Source organism: Indicator indicator, chromosome 2 (genome assembly GCF_027791375.1).
Source record: "Indicator indicator isolate 239-I01 chromosome 2, UM_Iind_1.1, whole genome shotgun sequence".
Classification (NCBI taxonomy): domain Eukaryota; kingdom Metazoa; phylum Chordata; class Aves; order Piciformes; family Indicatoridae; genus Indicator; species Indicator indicator.
The window spans coordinates 40,489,748-40,507,613 of record NC_072011.1 but is presented as its reverse complement, the minus strand read 5'-3'; the positions used below and the strand labels follow the sequence as shown (position 1 = coordinate 40,507,613).

General features: G+C 37.4%; 1 protein-coding gene across 1 annotated transcript in view; it reads right to left on the bottom strand.

Annotated features, from left to right (window-relative positions):
• The window catches only part of LTBP1 (latent transforming growth factor beta binding protein 1), a 191,475-nt gene that overhangs the window by 87,951 nt on the left and 85,658 nt on the right, over positions 1-17,866 (bottom strand). The window contains exons 7-8 of the mRNA XM_054398281.1: positions 15,048-15,325; positions 4,784-4,886 (exon numbers count right to left, since the gene is read on the bottom strand). Coding sequence (XP_054254256.1) covers positions 4,784-4,886; positions 15,048-15,325 — 381 coding nt within the window. The remainder of the gene's footprint in view (positions 1-4,783; positions 4,887-15,047; positions 15,326-17,866) is intronic.

The following is a 17,866-nucleotide window of genomic DNA, read 5'->3' as shown; positions in this document are numbered from 1 at the left end:
ACTTTCCCAAACTGTCTACAAATACAATGTTAAGAGAAGATAAAGTTGAGGATTCATGATGGAAACTCAATGGTTTTAAAACTGAGAGCAATTTTAGAAAGAAGTATCTTCAACATTAAGCAAAATTGTTTGGTACCATTTCTCCTGCTACAGTGAATTTAAAAAATACTTGAAATACAGAGGAAGTAGATGAAAATTAACTTTTAAAACGAGGTAAGAAGAAAGAGACGCATTTGAGATTTACCTAACAAAGTCGCTGAATTCTAGAAGACTGTCACTTAGTTGGCTGAACAACGTAAACTGTCAAGGCATAACAACGCTGCAAAATACAGACTGAATTCAACTTTGCCAAAATCAAAGGTGTTCCTTAATTAGATTTTATGTCTATTTCTTATTTCTTTCCTTCACTTAAGGTTGACTTTGAGATTACAGACAACTACATACTGATTCTTAAGTCGTTGTAACATCATAATTGAGAACAGTATGGTTATGCACCAACCTAAAAGTCAACCTCCTGGCAAATCCCACTATTTTATTAAACATTTGGTACTATGATCATAAAAGCACCTTTGATAAAAGTCAGGAGAGTTCTTCCTAATTTGAATTCTACAACAGATTTACATTTGGTCAGATCTGTTGTTTTCATTTAGAAGTGTTCTAAACATTCATCAGGCCAAAAAAAAAAAAAACCACCACCAACCAAACCAAACCCAAATGCATTACTTTCCATCTTTACTGTATATAGACTGTCAAGGCAGAACAACTGAGTGAGATCATGATTTCAATTGGTTTCACTTCACACTATAATGCCTGAATTGCACATTTATCCCTGTGGCTCATTTTGAAAAGAGTAACTATAAGGTTGCAAAAAACGGGGGAACAAATTTACATCAGTTCTAAAGCTTTTCCTATTCTTAAAAAAAAATTAAGTGATGATCTCAAGTAGTACTTTCTGAGGTGAGATAATTTTATTTAAAATTGCTGTGAATTATTTAAAATAATAACTTAATTAGAACATTAGGGTTCTCTTTAGAGATTGGTTAAAGAGAGAAAATGGTTAAATATAAAAATAGTGTGTCAAAACAACATAGTTCTTACAGCTTTGAATGCATACTTGTCCATCTTTAACTACAACCATTTTAACACAAATTAAAAATTGAAAATTTAATCTCTCACAATAAAGTGGCAGCTACATATTTATTTTTGTGGCAGCTCTAATCTTTTCTCAATGTTAATAATAAAACCAGTTGAAATTTAAGGGTGAGATTTTCAAAAGCACAATGCATTAACCTACTTCTGGTCTCCAAAAATGTCAAACTCCTAATGCTCATGGTGACAGAATCAGACTCATAATTGCACCGATTGTGTCCCAACTTGTCTGTGTTTGCCATTACAGACCTAGTTGCCATTCACACTAAACCCAACTGAGTCTCAACTTTTTGTAGGCCTAAAAGGTACCTTGCAGTACAGCCTGGCAGAGGAACACAGAGCAAGAGCAGAGTTCTTCTGGTTGTAGATGGAGACCAGCCCATAAGCTATGCCAGGCCTTTTCCAGTGCTGCAATTAATTTCCCTTCCAGGGTGACTCAGCTGCTCTAGAAAGTGCAGTGGTGGAGTGAGGTCAGAGATTTTAACCTCTCCCTCCCTCATCCTCCTACTCCTGCACTGAACAGGAAACAGCAGCTTACTAGCAGATGTTTTCTTCCTTCCACAAAGAGCCCCAACATAAGCAGGTCACAGTAGAGCAAGGAGCTTGTTCAATGATGGCTCCATGTGGGAGCTGGATTGAGTCCTACATTACTTACCCTTTACTCACTTAGACAACCTGTTTGTAATTAATAAATGTTAGCAAGGAGCTTGAACAATCATAGCATTTCCCATGTAACACAGAAATTCACTTTGTCTTAAAAATTGTCTTCTGTAGAAGCCTTCAAAAATGGCGATCTGTTCCAAAATGTTGTGGTTTTCAGCAATACCAAATAACCAGTAAACTCACAGACATGGGAGCTGTCTCAGGCCAAGGCACTTGACTTCAAAACACAACAGCAGCCCTGACAGCAGCAGCTATTACCCACAATACACAAATACATCTTCACAAAGTGACAAAGCCCTGTTTAAGTCCATAGGAACAAGACATAGGCAAACTTATGTACGTCCTAAAGTAGTTGACTGAAGAGAGAAATAAAGCACTGGCTAACAAGACTGAAGTATATGCTTAAATGTTTTGCTCAAGTGGCTTTCAGAGAAGATCATGTTAAATGCAACCTGATGACACAGATCAATATTAAACAAAATATATGAAGCATATAACCATAAAAGCAAAATAAAGTATGTTTGTTTCCAAAAAGTCTACAATAAAAAGGGTAATATCAGTTTAGTGAAGTATCACAACAGGCCAAAATTACATGGAACTAATGTGGGATTAATTTGCCTACTAAGACATTACCATGGGCATCACTTAATTGATAACTTACTAATAATTCACTTGACTCTCAAATTTTTTCCATCCAATATAATATATATATATAAATATGCATTAAAATACACATATATATATATACACACAGACTCTTTTTATCAATGAAACGTTCTCATTATTGTAAAAAACCCCAACCAAACAAAAAACCCCTAATAAAAAACTTAAAATACAAATCCTTAAGAAACCACTCCACACTTATAATAAATGCACATTTATCTTTGGAAAGTGCTCTACAGAAGAATAACACTTCTGACATGAGGCTTAATTTGACAGCTTTGCCCAAATGATAGTTAAGCCCAGGTTCAAAACAGATTTTAAAGTTAAGTTGTGTGCCTAAGTTCAAAATGAATACCTATAAAACTCTAGAATGCTGTAAGATGTTTAAACTCCTGCAATACTCTGAGTTTATCACCTTAAGAAATCTAAAAATTCACCACTTATGCTCATGCAGAACTGCTATAAATCATAAATTGCTATAAAATACTAATTTACAGTGAGAGCTCCCACCTAGAAAGATGAGAAACATATCTCATTATGTCTAGGAGACAAAAAGTCTTACTTTCCAGGAATGTTTTAATCACAAGGCGAGGATTATTCCAAGTGGCAAGATTCTGTCTCCTCTTAAAATCATACAGTCACAAAAGAAAAAAAAAAAAATTCCAGATTGAGCCAGAAAGTAGGAGTGAGCATGACTCATACCATAAACAATTAAGGACACTGGGAAAGAAACTGGGTTCCCAATCCTGTTCCAAGAATTGTTTCTACAGTTTATGGGTTAGGACATCTCCTCATAGGTAAGAAATGTAAATTAGAAATACTTCTGGCAGATAAAGGAACTCTGAGTAAGTGTGCTAGCCATTAAGCTTTTACAATAAAAGGACAGTGCTCATCTCATTAGGGATTAAAAAAAATTGTTCTTACTAAGTTCCAGGTTGAGACAACCATATATGTTACCTGAGTGATGAAGAACTAGCAAATGAGCTTCCCCTTGAAACAGGCACCAAAAATTTGTATTAGTACTTCTAACCAGTTTCTTGTTCAAGCATGTTTCAGAATTTCATGATTTTTCTTATGGCTTACCTACACCCACCAAGCAACACTCCGCATGGCATATGCTTCTGATGAGCAAGACTTTGAGTGGGAGTTAAATTGCTGCCACTTTAGAGAAAACTATAAAATCAGGACATATTTCACAATTCATACATCAATACAAGATCATGTCTCTGTTAGCCATTGTATTAATGTGCTACAGGAATAACATAACATAGCCCTCAAAGACCCCAAGGAGGCTTTCTTTTGAAAGCACATCAGATGGTAAACATACTCCAAAACACAAAATTTAAATGCTTTCTAAACTAGCACATCAGATTGAATCATCATAAATTTGTATCAGAATCACCTGTGGAAGGAAGAGTCAGAGAATGAGTAACAGCAGGGTTTCTGCTGGACTTGTACTTACATTCAGATTAAGACTTGCAGGCAAAAATATGCTTAAAAAAAATATCAAACACTGAACATGTTTCCAGCATTGCTATCTGTACAAATAACAGGGCCCTAAAATACCTAGATAAGAATGACTGCAACTCCCTGTGCTATTTTTGGCCCACTAAATGCAGGTCCACTCCATCTCCAAAAGAGAGATTACATTATCATGTCTCATCGTTCATTTAGTGATGAAAATATGACATGACAGAAGTATTACAATGAAATAACAATATAATTCACAAAAAGTTTACTACTCTAGCTTCATCTATCACAGAAATAATTTTAAACTTTTTCCTCATTATAATACGATATCACATCAGAACAAAACTGTGAAGAAAGTCTAGGTCAATGCCTAATTGTTGAGGAATATATTCCAAGAACAAAGCAAAAAAGAAAATATAACTGACAATTTGGGGCCTGGAAAACTTTGGCTCCAAACTTGAAAGTTCATCTCCAGTCCCAAGAGGTCACCGCATTCTCTCCAAGCAGGAACTGGCGCCTTTGTAATTTGACTGGGCAAACTTTTAAAAAAATAAATCCATCTGGAAAAGGCAACATAATTTAATGTTATCTTTCTTGCACAAAGAAAATGCAACTGTGCGTCACTGACTTAAAGGAGAAGGAAGGTGAAAAAGTTCACTGTACTGAGTGCCTGCACATTATAACACTGCTGTCATGCAGGAGCATTCCAGTTTCTGCAACCTGTCTCTAATCAAACCATCGTATATTCTTTCTAACAGGCTACTTTTTTTTTTTAATAGGGGGAAAAAAGGTCATAAATTGATCCAGAGAATAACAACAACAAAAAAAAACTACTTACATGGCTTCTTGGGACACTTCTGACATTTGTTAAAACCCCATGAAGTACCCACGGTTCCACAGCAGTCTTCTTGCTTGGAAAGGCCAGGAAGTGCTTTGCCACACTGGAAAAGTCAGGTAAAGAATGTTCTAGTTAGTTAGTGATACAGATTCACAGATTGCATTGGGTTGGAAGGGAGCCTCAAAGGTCATCTTGTCCAATCCCCCTGCAGTCAGTAGGGACACCTCAAACTAGACTAGTCTTCCCAGGGCTACATCAAGTCTGATCTTGAGCATCTCCAGGGATGGGGCCTCAGCCTCATGCCTGGGCAACCTGCTCCAGTATTTTATCACTCTCATTGTAAAGAACTTCCTTCTTATGTCCAGCCTAAATCTACCCTGCTCCAGTTTAAAACCATTGCCCCTTGTCCTATACCATATGATGCTCATTTCTAGTAGAATGTTATTTTTCAGTCATCTTGGGTCAACCTCTTGCTGAGACACTGAAGATTCACTGGAGTTCTTGGCTGAACTTAAATAATGTCCATGCATTGCAATGGCACTCTACACAGGCATAAGTAAATGGTTACGTTTCCCTGTATCAGCTTGAAAAGAAGGAGAAACAAATAGAAGAAAATAAACAGTATGTCACAGGATGAGTGAATATATTTCCAAGGTAGTAACATGCCATTGGCATCTATATCTTACATTTTTCCTCATAAAAATGTGCTTGCCCACTTTTTCAAAAGCTGCATAAATTATCTAAAATATCTTTCTAATTACTTTCTTAAAGAAAGACAAGAAGTTTGACTGTGATTTCTAGAATGTTAATTCTGCTTAAAAAGCCTCTATTTCCTGCCAACTTATGTTTAATGTTTATGACCACTTACTGAAAACTGCCAAATTATGACTGATTTTGCTGTTCAGATACTGAAGAAGGGAACACAGATGACTTGAAGCCAGCTAGTGTTATTCCTAACATTTTCCCTCATGCAAATATTTAATCTTTCAGTCATTTCTGAGATCAAAATTACTTTTCTTTCCCCAATGAAGAATATATTTATTATGCTTTTTTATGAAAAAGAGTACTAATTTTTGAAAGTTTACAAGGTGATATTTATGTTCTTTTTTCAATTTTCTTCCATTTTGCATGATAAAGAAAGCTTAAATTATTTCTGAGATGCATACATTAAAAAGAAATACATCTAAGCCTGTTAATTAGGTATTAATGCAAGAGCACAAAGCACAAGAGAAGTGCATAACAGCTGCACTTAATAACACTTTCAAAACAAATGCTGATATAAACAGGCACTGCAACAAACAGTTCAAATGTGAAATCTTGAATCCTCAGTATGGATTGAATAGACCTTCCCCAATCGAACTTTCCTTCTTGACACCATATAAACCTCTGACCCAAATGCTCACTGACACTTAGCTTTCAGCTCAAGATAGCTGGCTCATCCTATAGCACAGACCGTGGCCTTGTGGTTGCAGGCCCAGACTTACACTATGTGAACCCATGTCTTTCAGGCTGTCTTGCATTTTCCCCTGTCTTGGCCACTTTAGTACCACATTGACCATTCCTATTCCCAATCATTCAGTCAGAGTCTGCGGAGTTCTCTTTCCAGAAGCAGCTCTTGGTGTGGCACCTCACAAAGACCATCAAGTTGCACAAAGAGGGAATGATGTGCACAACTCCTGCTGCTGCAGCAGCTTGGCTGTTTCCAAATCTGGAACTAGCTCTTTCAACTGCCTCTAGCTAGGCAGACAAACAGATACAGATCTTGCTGCAGTTCCCAGAAGCTCAAAAATCTTTCAGCAGGACATCTCCTAATGTCTCCTTCAAGTGCCTGCCCTAAAACCTTAGAGAATTCATGTTATGTCTTCACACAATGCTGGTTTCTTAATCTGCCTCCCAGGTGAGCATGCTCTAGGAAAGACCATTTTACTTTACAATCACAGCTACTCACTTTTATTTTATAATTACAGCTGCTCAATTCCTTTTCTAGAGGTGGGACTGCTTTCTCAAAGACAGAAAAGCCACTTACTAAAGTCACATGCTGTGGCTGCCATTGAGAGTCAAATAAAACAATCTGCACTGAAATTTCCCCTCTGTGCACCTCAGTTTTACAACTCTCCTCTCTCCAAAAAGAAGAGGGAGGAATCAAGGCTGGTGATGCACCTCCCCTTATGATCTCAGAAATGGAGCATTTGGGCAGTGTGGTACATTACTTAACACACAGTCCTCTGCAGGGTCACAAGCCTCAAGGACACATCCTTGCAGCTCGTATGTGTTAAGGCAAGACTCTACTAATATAAGAGCCAACATTCTACTATGAAGTTGGTTGGCTGGGTTTTATTTTCTTTTTCCTCAGACTAAAAGGTATCATTTAACAGTAGTAAATTAAAAGCACATTAATTAAAAAAAAAAAGGAGGAAAATGGACTAAAGCCCACTTTTAGTTTAGGTGTGGTGCATTTGTACTATAGTGAAAATCATGATCACTGTGGCCGTAACTTTTTTAAATTTCCATATAAAACCCATGAACAAATATAGGGATGCCAAAGTCTGAGTCATCTGGCAACTGTGGTTTTCAGTCCTGTCAGTAAAAAACTGGCAATGATTAATGCTGCTGCTCCCACTGCCTCTGTGGTGAATTAAAGCTTGAAGAATCAATGATAATTTGGTTAATATCCAGATCATTGTAGAAACTAGCCAGTGAGGAAAAGCCACTACCACATGGGGCTCCTAGTGGTGTAAGATATGTGTAATTTTTGAGCTATGCATCAGAAAAATGACTGCTCTGAACAGTTCTAAGCCAAGCAGAACCAGAGCTATTCTATGGCTGATAAACCCTGATTTCCCTGATACATCTAACAGTACTTTAGATACCTTCAACACTCATGGCACTGCATAAACTACTTCCAAGCCAGCTACAGTTTCTTAAAATGCTCCTCCCTTTCACAAACCCTAAGTATCAATGAACCGAAGCTCTGTTTCTATAGGTTCAAAAACTTTTAGGCAATTCCTATCCACTTCAAAAGTCCTACCCACTTCCTACCAAGAACTCATTAGTTCCTCAGACACTCTGTTCCAGTCTCTGAGTCACAAGTGAGTGTAAAAGTCACTTGTGGGAATCTGTAACTATTTTTAGTTTGTCTCACCATTCACCATAACTCCAACACACATATATGAGGCTAAAATAAGCAGGGATGCAAAACACAAGCATATAGCTCCATGCTTGCACTATGCATGGAGATGATGCCATTCCCTAAGCTAAGGTTCACACTTTTTTTGTCCACTGTCTACATATATTTTAACTTATTTAGCCTGTATTCCTGGCTTCTGGAAAAGAGCACAGATTTTTATGAATTATACTTCTGTCACAAGCTTATGATTTGGAGGTAATTCTTGGTGGTTCAGAAGGCAAAGAACTCAGGAATGATTGGTATAAAAAAGTTCAGCTGTGCTGAAAGAAGCTCAGCAGTAGCAGCAGTGTGAGGCACACATGGTACTGCTATAAAACAAAATTCTTCCTGGGTTAAGCACTCGAACACACTGAAAGTATTGTTTCAAATCCACATATTTTTCCCCATGCGTGCCTAGGCTTCTATGCCAATATTTTATATAACTGAAGTAAATACTGAAAATTACCAATGGCAGATGGAAATTCTGTCTCACCCTGTGCTGGTAAAAAAGGTTACTCCAAGCCACATCACCTCTCTGTGCTTTTGTTGAGAGAAAGCCTCTGCCCCATCTCCACAGTCTTGGAGTACTAATAACCCTTGAGCTGTGCATTGCCACTAGAGTTCCACGTGTTTTCCAAAGCCTGGGAAAATTAAGGATAATACACTCAAAATCCCTTTGCTACAGCAGTAGAAGGAATTTATTTGGCTCCTTGTGGAGAGCCTGGTCTGGCAATCAGTTTCAGGGCAAATGCAGAGGATTCTGGCCAAAGGGCCACGTTTCCTGGGACTACCACTCCAGAGTGATCGGTCTACAAATCCCTGTTGTGGGCTGTCAGTTAAAATCACAACACTCACATAAACAAATGAGTGTCATATGCTTAACTATGACTGAAATGGATAGGTGCTTTGCATGACTTAATGGCTAATGACTCTGGGATTCAGCTCAAAAGACTGCATTTCACATACCACAATAGCAGAAGTGAATGGATAGACTGTTTAACTTTCTGTAAACTATTCCACAGGCATAGACTTTGGACTGTTTCTTCTCTCTTTTTTCCTGTAGGCATGACAGAGTAAAAAACCTCAAACTTAATAAACCCTATTACTGAAACAATTAACAAACACACTTAATTAGTGTGCTGGCCAGCTGAATGACAAGTTGCTACAAATGAAGAGGATTAACCCACTGGCTCATTAATAGGCATTGTCACATAAGCAGAGGAGAGAAACTTAAATACTTCCAGGCTTCTTAAAAGAACTGGTTAAGAATTTGTTTTGGCTTAAGCAGAACATTCTTAATAGGCAAGTAAAAATTATCCAGCTTTCTTCTATTTGAGTAATTAAAACAATGTTGGTGGTTTTGGTATCTGATACATCTTTAATCTTCTGATATTTCAGGGTATTGATCTTGCAAATAATCTATTGTGAATGAAGCATTAATCCTGGAAATGAATCCACACTGATTTCTGACAGTCTATTTGTTTAAAAACTTCAGAAGCCAAATCATGAGCTTCAAGAAATTCCAGACAGTTATTTTAGGAGATGGCATTTTAAAGATTGTTCTGAAGAAAAAAAGGTTTTAAAAGTGCTCTAAGACAAAAAGTACCAGTATGAGGTACAGAATTTTACTTGTATCATTTTTCCTGCCCGAAGAATATAAATAGGGTAGTTCATTCCATACAGCTGTCAAATAATGAAAATACCTTAAATTTACCTCCATAGGAAATGTGTTCTTAAACCTGAAGTTTGGAGATATTTACACAGTTGAATTAATAACTTCAACTCACATACTACTACTATCATTGCCTTCAGACTACACACACTATGATTATATTGCATACAGTGGTTATGCATTAAGAGCTATCAACACATTTTGCTGCTGATTTCTAACTTAAAAACTTTGATGTCTTCATTTAACATTTCCCATCATGATCAGCAGTCTAAGTCCAGTCCCTAAAAACTTTACATATATTCTCAAACTTAACTAACTGTCCAGTGTACGTTCTTGTCTGAACCAAGTTAAAGATTTGCAGAGATTAAAGATTTCATTGTGATACGATGACAGTTTCTGACCTTTTCCAGCTGCCACCTATCATTTGGCCGATTTTGTATTCTACCAAACCTGACAGCAGAAAGAAGAGTGTTTCTCTATCTAAAACAAATGTTTTCTGTAAAAGACATTACTGAAACACATTATTAAATAAACTCTTTCCATAGAAATTTATCTCACTAAAGATGACAACCAACTAACATCTGTTTATCAGAAATACTTGTTATTTATCAGAGCTAAGCTGCATTTGAAACACATTTGAATGGACATGTGAGCGTTACGATCACACTGAAATATCACAGACTCGCTTCAGTTGGAAAAGTCCCCTCTCAATGAAAAATATCCAACACAAACCTCCTCTGGTGCAACTCCAGGCCATTTCCCCTTGTCCTATCACTTGTTACTTGGGAGAAGAGACCAACACCCACATCTCAGCAATCACCTTTCAGGTAGTTGTAGAGAGCAGTGAGGTTTCCCTTCAGCTTCCTTTTCTCCACGCATCAAAGACCCCAATTCCCTCAGCCATTCCTCATAAAGCCTATTCTCCAGTCCCTTCACCAGCTTTGTTGCCCTGCTCTGGACATACTACAGGACCTCAATGTCTTTTGTGTAGTGAGGACCCCAAAACTGAACACAGTATTCCAGCTGTGGCCTCACCACTGCTGAGTACAGGGGACAATCACTTCCCTGTTCCTGCTTGTCACACTATTCCTGATACAGGATTCTTGGCCACCTTGGTACCCTGCTGGCTCATATTCACCTGGCTTTCAATAAGCACCCCCACGTCTTTCTCTGCTGGGCAGCTTTCCAGTCACTCTTCCCCAAGCCTGCAGCATTGCATGGGATTGTTGTGACTCAAGAGCAGGACCCAGCAGTTGGCCCTGTTGAATCTCATACAATTGGCTTCAGCCCATTAATCCAGCCTCTCCAGGTCCTTCTGTAGTGCCTCCCTACCCTCAAGCAGATAAACATTCCCTTCCAGCTTAGTGTCATCTGCAAACTTACTCAGGGAGCACTCAATTCCCTCATCCAAGTATATTTCATAAAGATATTCAAGAGAGCTGGCCTCACTACTGAGCCTAGGGGACACCACTAGTGACCAGCTGCCAGCTGGATTTAACTCCATTCACTACAACTCTTTGGACCCAGTCATCCAGCCAGTTTTTTATCCAGCTAAGCATCCACCCATCCAAGCCATGAGTAGTCAGCTTCTCCAAGATGATGCATTGGGAGACTGTCCCAAGTGCTTTACTAAAGTCCAGATCTACAACCAGCACAGCCATTCCCTCATCCTCTAAGCAGGTCACCTTGTCAATGAACATGGTGTAAGTTGCCTTCACCCATATAAGGAACTTTGATATCATTCTCTCTTTGGAGTAATAAATCTTCCTAATTTTGGTTTTCATTTCTAGATGCTGAGATCACCAGAAGTCTCCTTTGGTAAAACTGATGCTTTAAAATACCTGCTGAAGAGAACAGCATTACTTCTGAATCTAGTTAGAAAGAGCCTGAGTCATTTGGAAACACCAGCTTCTCCAATGGCTTGCTGCTTTGCAAAAAATGCCTCCTTCTTTACAGTTAAGCAAAAAAGAGACCAAATGAATTTTGAGAAAAAAACCTATTTTAGACAAAATACTGAAATGCACTAACCACAGGAAAACACATTAATACACTTGGTAGACACTTCAGGTTGATCCTGAAGGGGAAAAGAAAGCAGTGCTTAGTTATCTTTATATTCATTGTTGGTGATAGTAGGCAACTGCATTCTTTTCTTGATTTATAAGTCAAGTAATTATATGCAAAATTAACAGGACACATTACCAACAGAATCATTGCTAGATGCACTACTGACATTGTAAAAGTATTTTGGTAAATAATCAGATATTCAGTGTCATAATACAGGCATTTTAATTAGAATTAAAATGAAAAGCTGCCAAAGAAGAGCAATTGAATTCAGGAAGAGAAACATAATCATCCTTATTTGCTTGCTCTTTAAATAGGACTTAGAGAATCAGTGGTCTAAGATGACAGACTCCTTGACTGACAGAAACACAGAACTACATGGCTGTAAAGGACCTTGCACAACACCATGTTGAATCACCAGCTTCTGAGGGCACTGTAACAGAGCTCTCTCCAGACATTTACTGTTTTCCATCTTAAGTGGGATTTCTATCCTACCGCTTCCATTGTGTTTCCCAGCTTCAAGACTCCGTTTCCTCAACACTATTTTCTCTCTAAAAAGGTAAAGTTTAGGTGAAGCTTTATTAACTGATTTTTATGACAAAAGTAGGTTTTTGACCTGCAGCTTAACTGTTGATTTATGATATACCTTGCAAAAACCTCTTTGGCACTAGGAAAGCATTTGATGAAACACAACTTTTGTATGGGACATATCATAGTAAGCTATCTCATAACAAGGTAAGCTATGGCAACATGAAAAGCTTAGGGGGCTAAAGCACCTCCTTTGTGAGGACTGGCTGAGAGAGTATACGTATTTATGAACTGTACATCTTTATCTACTCTGATTTCTTGTTCTCTCTAGGAAGTGTCATTCCTCTAGCTCCTGTCTCCCTCTAAGCTTGTAGATCAAGATCTTTTCACACATCATTTACCATCCTTTTCTTGTGACTGTTGTCTTTGGTTAGTCACTATAAACAACTAAGGGTACAGGAGATCAGGAAGAATTTCTATGATGTTAATTAGGAGTGATCAGAGGCCTGAGAATATGCTCAGATTCTTCAACTATCTGTACCATAATGACCTCCAAGATTCAGTACAGGGTGGCTCCAGTTGCTAACTTTAATAGTTTGTGCTGTGCTGGAAATATGGGCAGAAAACATGCCTGGGCTGCCTTGGGGTTTGAGTATAGCAACTATCCTACTATTTTTGCAGGACTGCTGTTTCTGAATGAGATACATTAAAGGAATTCAACTAAAGGTGAGGTGACGGAGAATGTTAGAAGATGAAAAATATTCCATAGAAGATTACGAAAAAAACAAAGCATTTAAATCAGAGGACTTATAACTGAAAACCAGATGAAAATTCAAGGAAGAAGGAGAGAAAAATAGATGAAGAGAAACAAAGAATGCTAGAGGTTACACACACACAAAAACAACAGTAGAGATTCTGACACTGTTTTTATCCTGTGCTTTCAGCCTGGATCAAAAGTAAGTTTCGCGAAGTCTTTATTATCTTGGTTGGTTTGCCTACAAGATGCCACACACAGCCCCTTCCATCAATCTGCTCTAAAGACAGTACAGTCACCTCTGATTCCAGGATATTTAATAAAACATTTCTGAAGCCAAATATATAATCCACCTCACCAAACAGTGGTGACTGCTCAAAAAAGTACAGATATCAAAATTATCCAGAATAAACTCCAGAAAGCTCAATTTAGCATATTATCTGAACAAATAAAAAGAACTCTCATATTTAGCAAAGGAAATATCAAACAAACAAAAAAACTAACATTATTTTAGAACAGATCTATGTAAGAGTAAAAAGAATAGAATACTAGAAGACAATACCCTTTCTTGAGAGCACTGCAGACATTTTGCAGGGGAACACAAAAAAAAAATTATAAAAATTGGAGAGTGAGCATTTAATAGAATTCCAAGTCAGACATGAGGACAATGCAAGTGTATTTACATTCTCAACCTGCTTCTGCCTGCATCCTGCTTCTGCTCCTGCCTGCTCCCCATTATTGAGCCTCTTCAAAGTTCCTTGCCCCGCTATGAGTGAGGTCTCTCCCATCCTTTCCCACCCCTCTCTCTTTTATTTTGTGTGTGTGTGTGTGTCTGTGTGCACTGCCTGGGAGTTTCTTTGCCATCAGTTCTAACTCTCAGCATCACAAAATTCACTGACAGATACCAGAAACACTTGTAAAGGACATTTTGCTCTAGTCCTGCATTTCAAGGATGATGGGTGCTGTCCTTTTAGGGGAATGAAGACCGTACGCTCTGTGCAGGTAAAATCTTCGGAGAATTTTGCTTCCGACATCTAAAAAAGTTTGTGAAACATACTGAAAATTGACTGGGGTTAGATGTTTGAAAATTGACTAACTTTGTATGCACATTACTGGAAGGATCAAAGGCAGAGTAACCTTCATGATAAATTTAAGTTTCTACTTCAAAGCATACAGAGAATCCAAATCTTCAATGAAGGAGTCGTACTTTTTTTTAGCCTACATAAAACAACATATTTATTCTCTCACATCATCCCTCAAAACAATTGGATGCTTTTTCTGATATCTACCACAAAATTTCAGCATTAGGCATGTATTCAACCTTAAAAAGAAACCAACAGCAATCTGAAAAGTCACATTTTAGCCAGGTGACAAACAATAAATAACAGTGTCTTACTAACTTTTTCACAATCTCTTCAAAGATGCCTTTTTCCTATATACATATATATGAAAATGTGAAAATTCTAACTTATTCTAACGTAAAATGTAATTTATTAAAATGTTTTCAATATCTGAAAGAAGATATGAAGTTTTGAATAGTCATATGTAAGAACTGATATGAACATATTTTAAACTGAATGAAGGTTTTAATGCTCTAGCAAACACAGGCTTTCATGATTTTTCTACCCATTCAATAGTCACATTTTAACAGATTCAAAACAGCCTGCAATACTGTAAAATGCACCACGTTGCTGAACAGGGATTTCAATGAAAACTGCAACTCCTTGAAAAACACTGCCTGTGGAGGTACGCATGCAAAAAGACTCATTAAACTAAACAACAGTATAAGCCATGGAAGATGGTGTAACCACAGTTGTTTCATCAGAGGAGATAGAGCTAGGCTAGTTATTTTTAAAATAAATGAAATCAGAATGTCAGGGATCCACACCTGCAGAAAATACATTAGATTGAAGGAGAAGGAGGTTCAGAAACATGTTATTTTGTAAACATTTTACGTTCTCAAAATACTTTTCTTTTGGAAAAAAAAGTCAGATGTATCCTTTCCTGGTGCTTGGTGAATTTTTTTCTTTATATTAGTGTTTTAAGGATACCTGTCTCAAAAGCCTTAGTATACATTTCTTACCTGTGTCCCAACAGTCTCTTGGAAGCAACGCCCAAGCTGAGTTTTAACTGAAACAGGAAACATATGAGGAATGGGTTGTTGGTTTGTGTAAGTAGTATGTCCTTTCTGGGTCTTCTGATACGGAAGACCTTGGTAAGAGACCTGTGGTTGTGCTGGCTGAGGTACTTTTGCTTTTTGTCCTGTTGATGTGCTGTCAATTCTTGAAACTTGATGGATCTGAACTGAGGCTTCAGGGGGATGTTTCACATGGATATTCACTATGTTAGGAGGAAATTTCACTAAAACAATTGAAGGAAAAAGCACATAAAGAAAAATTGGTAATAAAGTATGTTTAAAAATACAAGTTTTGGCACCTTTAAGGCATTTCTTTTTTGTACATGAGAATTTTTACAAAGTGCCTTAAAGTGACAGAAATATAAATGAAACCTAAATAAAATATCATTAATTTAAAAAAATTAAAAAAGAAAAAAACCCAAACAAAACCCAAAACAAAACAAAAACACAAGCCCACCAAAAAAACCCAAACAAAACACAAACCCACCAAAAAACCCTACAAGTCTTCACACAGAAAAGAGCAACAATATAGGATTGTACAGATTGCTATATAAACGTGGATGTCTAAATTGGCTGGTGTGACACTAATATTTGTGGTCATACTGTGTAATAAGAATCCCATTTAAAGTTCCAGAATTCAAACTCTACTGAGTTATTTTTGGATATATAGTAAACTTTATTTTCTTTTTCAGATCCATCATCTTTCTCTGGAACATAGAAAAAGCTTCAGATTTCATCCCTTCACCTTGATATACCTGCCAAACCCCAAGTTTGCCCCTACAAGAGCTGCCAGCATCTCAACCATCTATAATTGCCAATCCCTTTGATGAACTTTGAATTCAGGATTTGGCAGATAAAGGGGGAAAGAAATGTTTTTCAGATGCTTCTGTTTTTTAAAATACAGCTGTAGTTTCAAGTCTGGCTATATAGACTGAGAAAACTTCAGCCAGTGTGCATAGAACTGTCTATGATGCTCCAGCCTCTTATCATTTAAACACAAATGTAACTCAAATTATTGCAGAGGGTGGGTAGGCAGGGAGGAGAGGTGTGTAATAAGTTTTGTTGTTGGCACACTGTAATAATAAACTTTGCATTTACTGCATCTGGCTGGGTCTTTCTCACCAGCAAGCACTGCAGAGACAACTCGGGGCCAGACAATCCATTAGACCTAACTCCTCTTTGAAACATCGAGAGCCAATAAATATCATTGAACGTACTTCCTCTAAAATGCACATTGGATGGTTGAATCTTCTGAATTGTAATCCTTGCCTCAGAATTTGTGTAGGCATTTTCTGTTCTCATTCACAAACTGCAGTCTCACAATTCCACTTCCCAGGAAGCACATTTCAAATATTTTAGGTACTTTAAAATGATATTATTTTGTAGAAATGGCTTTTGATCTGTCACATTATTTTCATTTCAATAGGCACACTTCAATATTGATTGGTCTTACACTGAAATTTCTTAAAAGGAAACAACATTATTTTTACTCTGTCCTGCATTGTTTCATTTATAAAACTTCAACATATTGCAGACAGAAGTATCAAGAAAAAGGTGGTCAGCAAAATATGATTACAGGACCTTAATGGCTCTTCAGATCTTGCCTGTAGCAGAAAAAAGCCTTCAAGTAAAATTTATGCTGGATGAGTTACAGGTGAGCCCATAAGGAAAAGATTCAGTGTCACAGGGAGAAGCAGTAAGGCCTTAGGCTATTACATGGGTTTTGCAGGGCCAGACAAGATAAAATAGCTTGGCTGTGAAAAGCATGAAACTCACCCCCCAACTTATTATCTCAGATTTTAATGCATGAAAAGAGATCCCTTGAACTAGTTTCTCCAGATGTTAAATCTCCATCTGATAAAAAACTGTATTAACCTTCAGAGGACATAACTGAATTGCTCTGCTTTAACCTATCAATTCACATAAAACCATCACACTAAGGCTGGTTCTTCCCATGCAATATTATTACTACCATCTTCTCCATATTTTGGATCACTGCCTAGATGTGCTGATTAATTTTTATTTCTGCCAGCCATTTCAGGATGAATTATTTCATTCTTTCCTTGAAAGAAAAGGAACATTCCTTTCTCCACAATCCAACAATCTCATTTGGGCATAGAAAGAGAAGAAAAGGTATTGTGACTGCTGATAGTTCCATGAAGACTTGAGGACCAGAGGAAAAAAAATAAATTTAAGAGATCAGACTCTTTAACAATAAGAAACCACTGTGTGGTTTAAGGCAGCAACTCTACTCCTGAAAAACAGCTCTCTTAAAATATTTTTTCATGGTCCACAATGTTGTCTAAAACAATTTCATCTGAAATTAAATGGTCATAGTAATAAATTGCTGCTCTGCTAAATGTATTCTCGTCTTCTCTTAATCCTCTCTCAGAAGTCAGAAAAGTTCTTGAACGTTTTAGGGAGTAATACTCCAATGTGTCGGTGGAAACTATTTCCCAGAGGACTGTGTAGCAGTCCCTAGAGAACAAATCCATTGAAAAGATGGAGCAGATACTTAAAAGTATTTATAAAATATTATGTTTCCAGGAGAATACTGTCAACACTTCCTTGACAGTTATGCCCCTTTCTGAAAACAGAATTATTACATTAGATTAAATTTATCACAAGCGTAGAAATAATATGGCCTCTTTCACCAAAGTTATTCAGGAACTAGTCGCCAGGAACTGAGCCTACTCATATCTTTTCCCCATACATTTTTTAAAACTCAGGGGCAGCAGTCTTGGAGAGGTAATTGTAAAGTTACC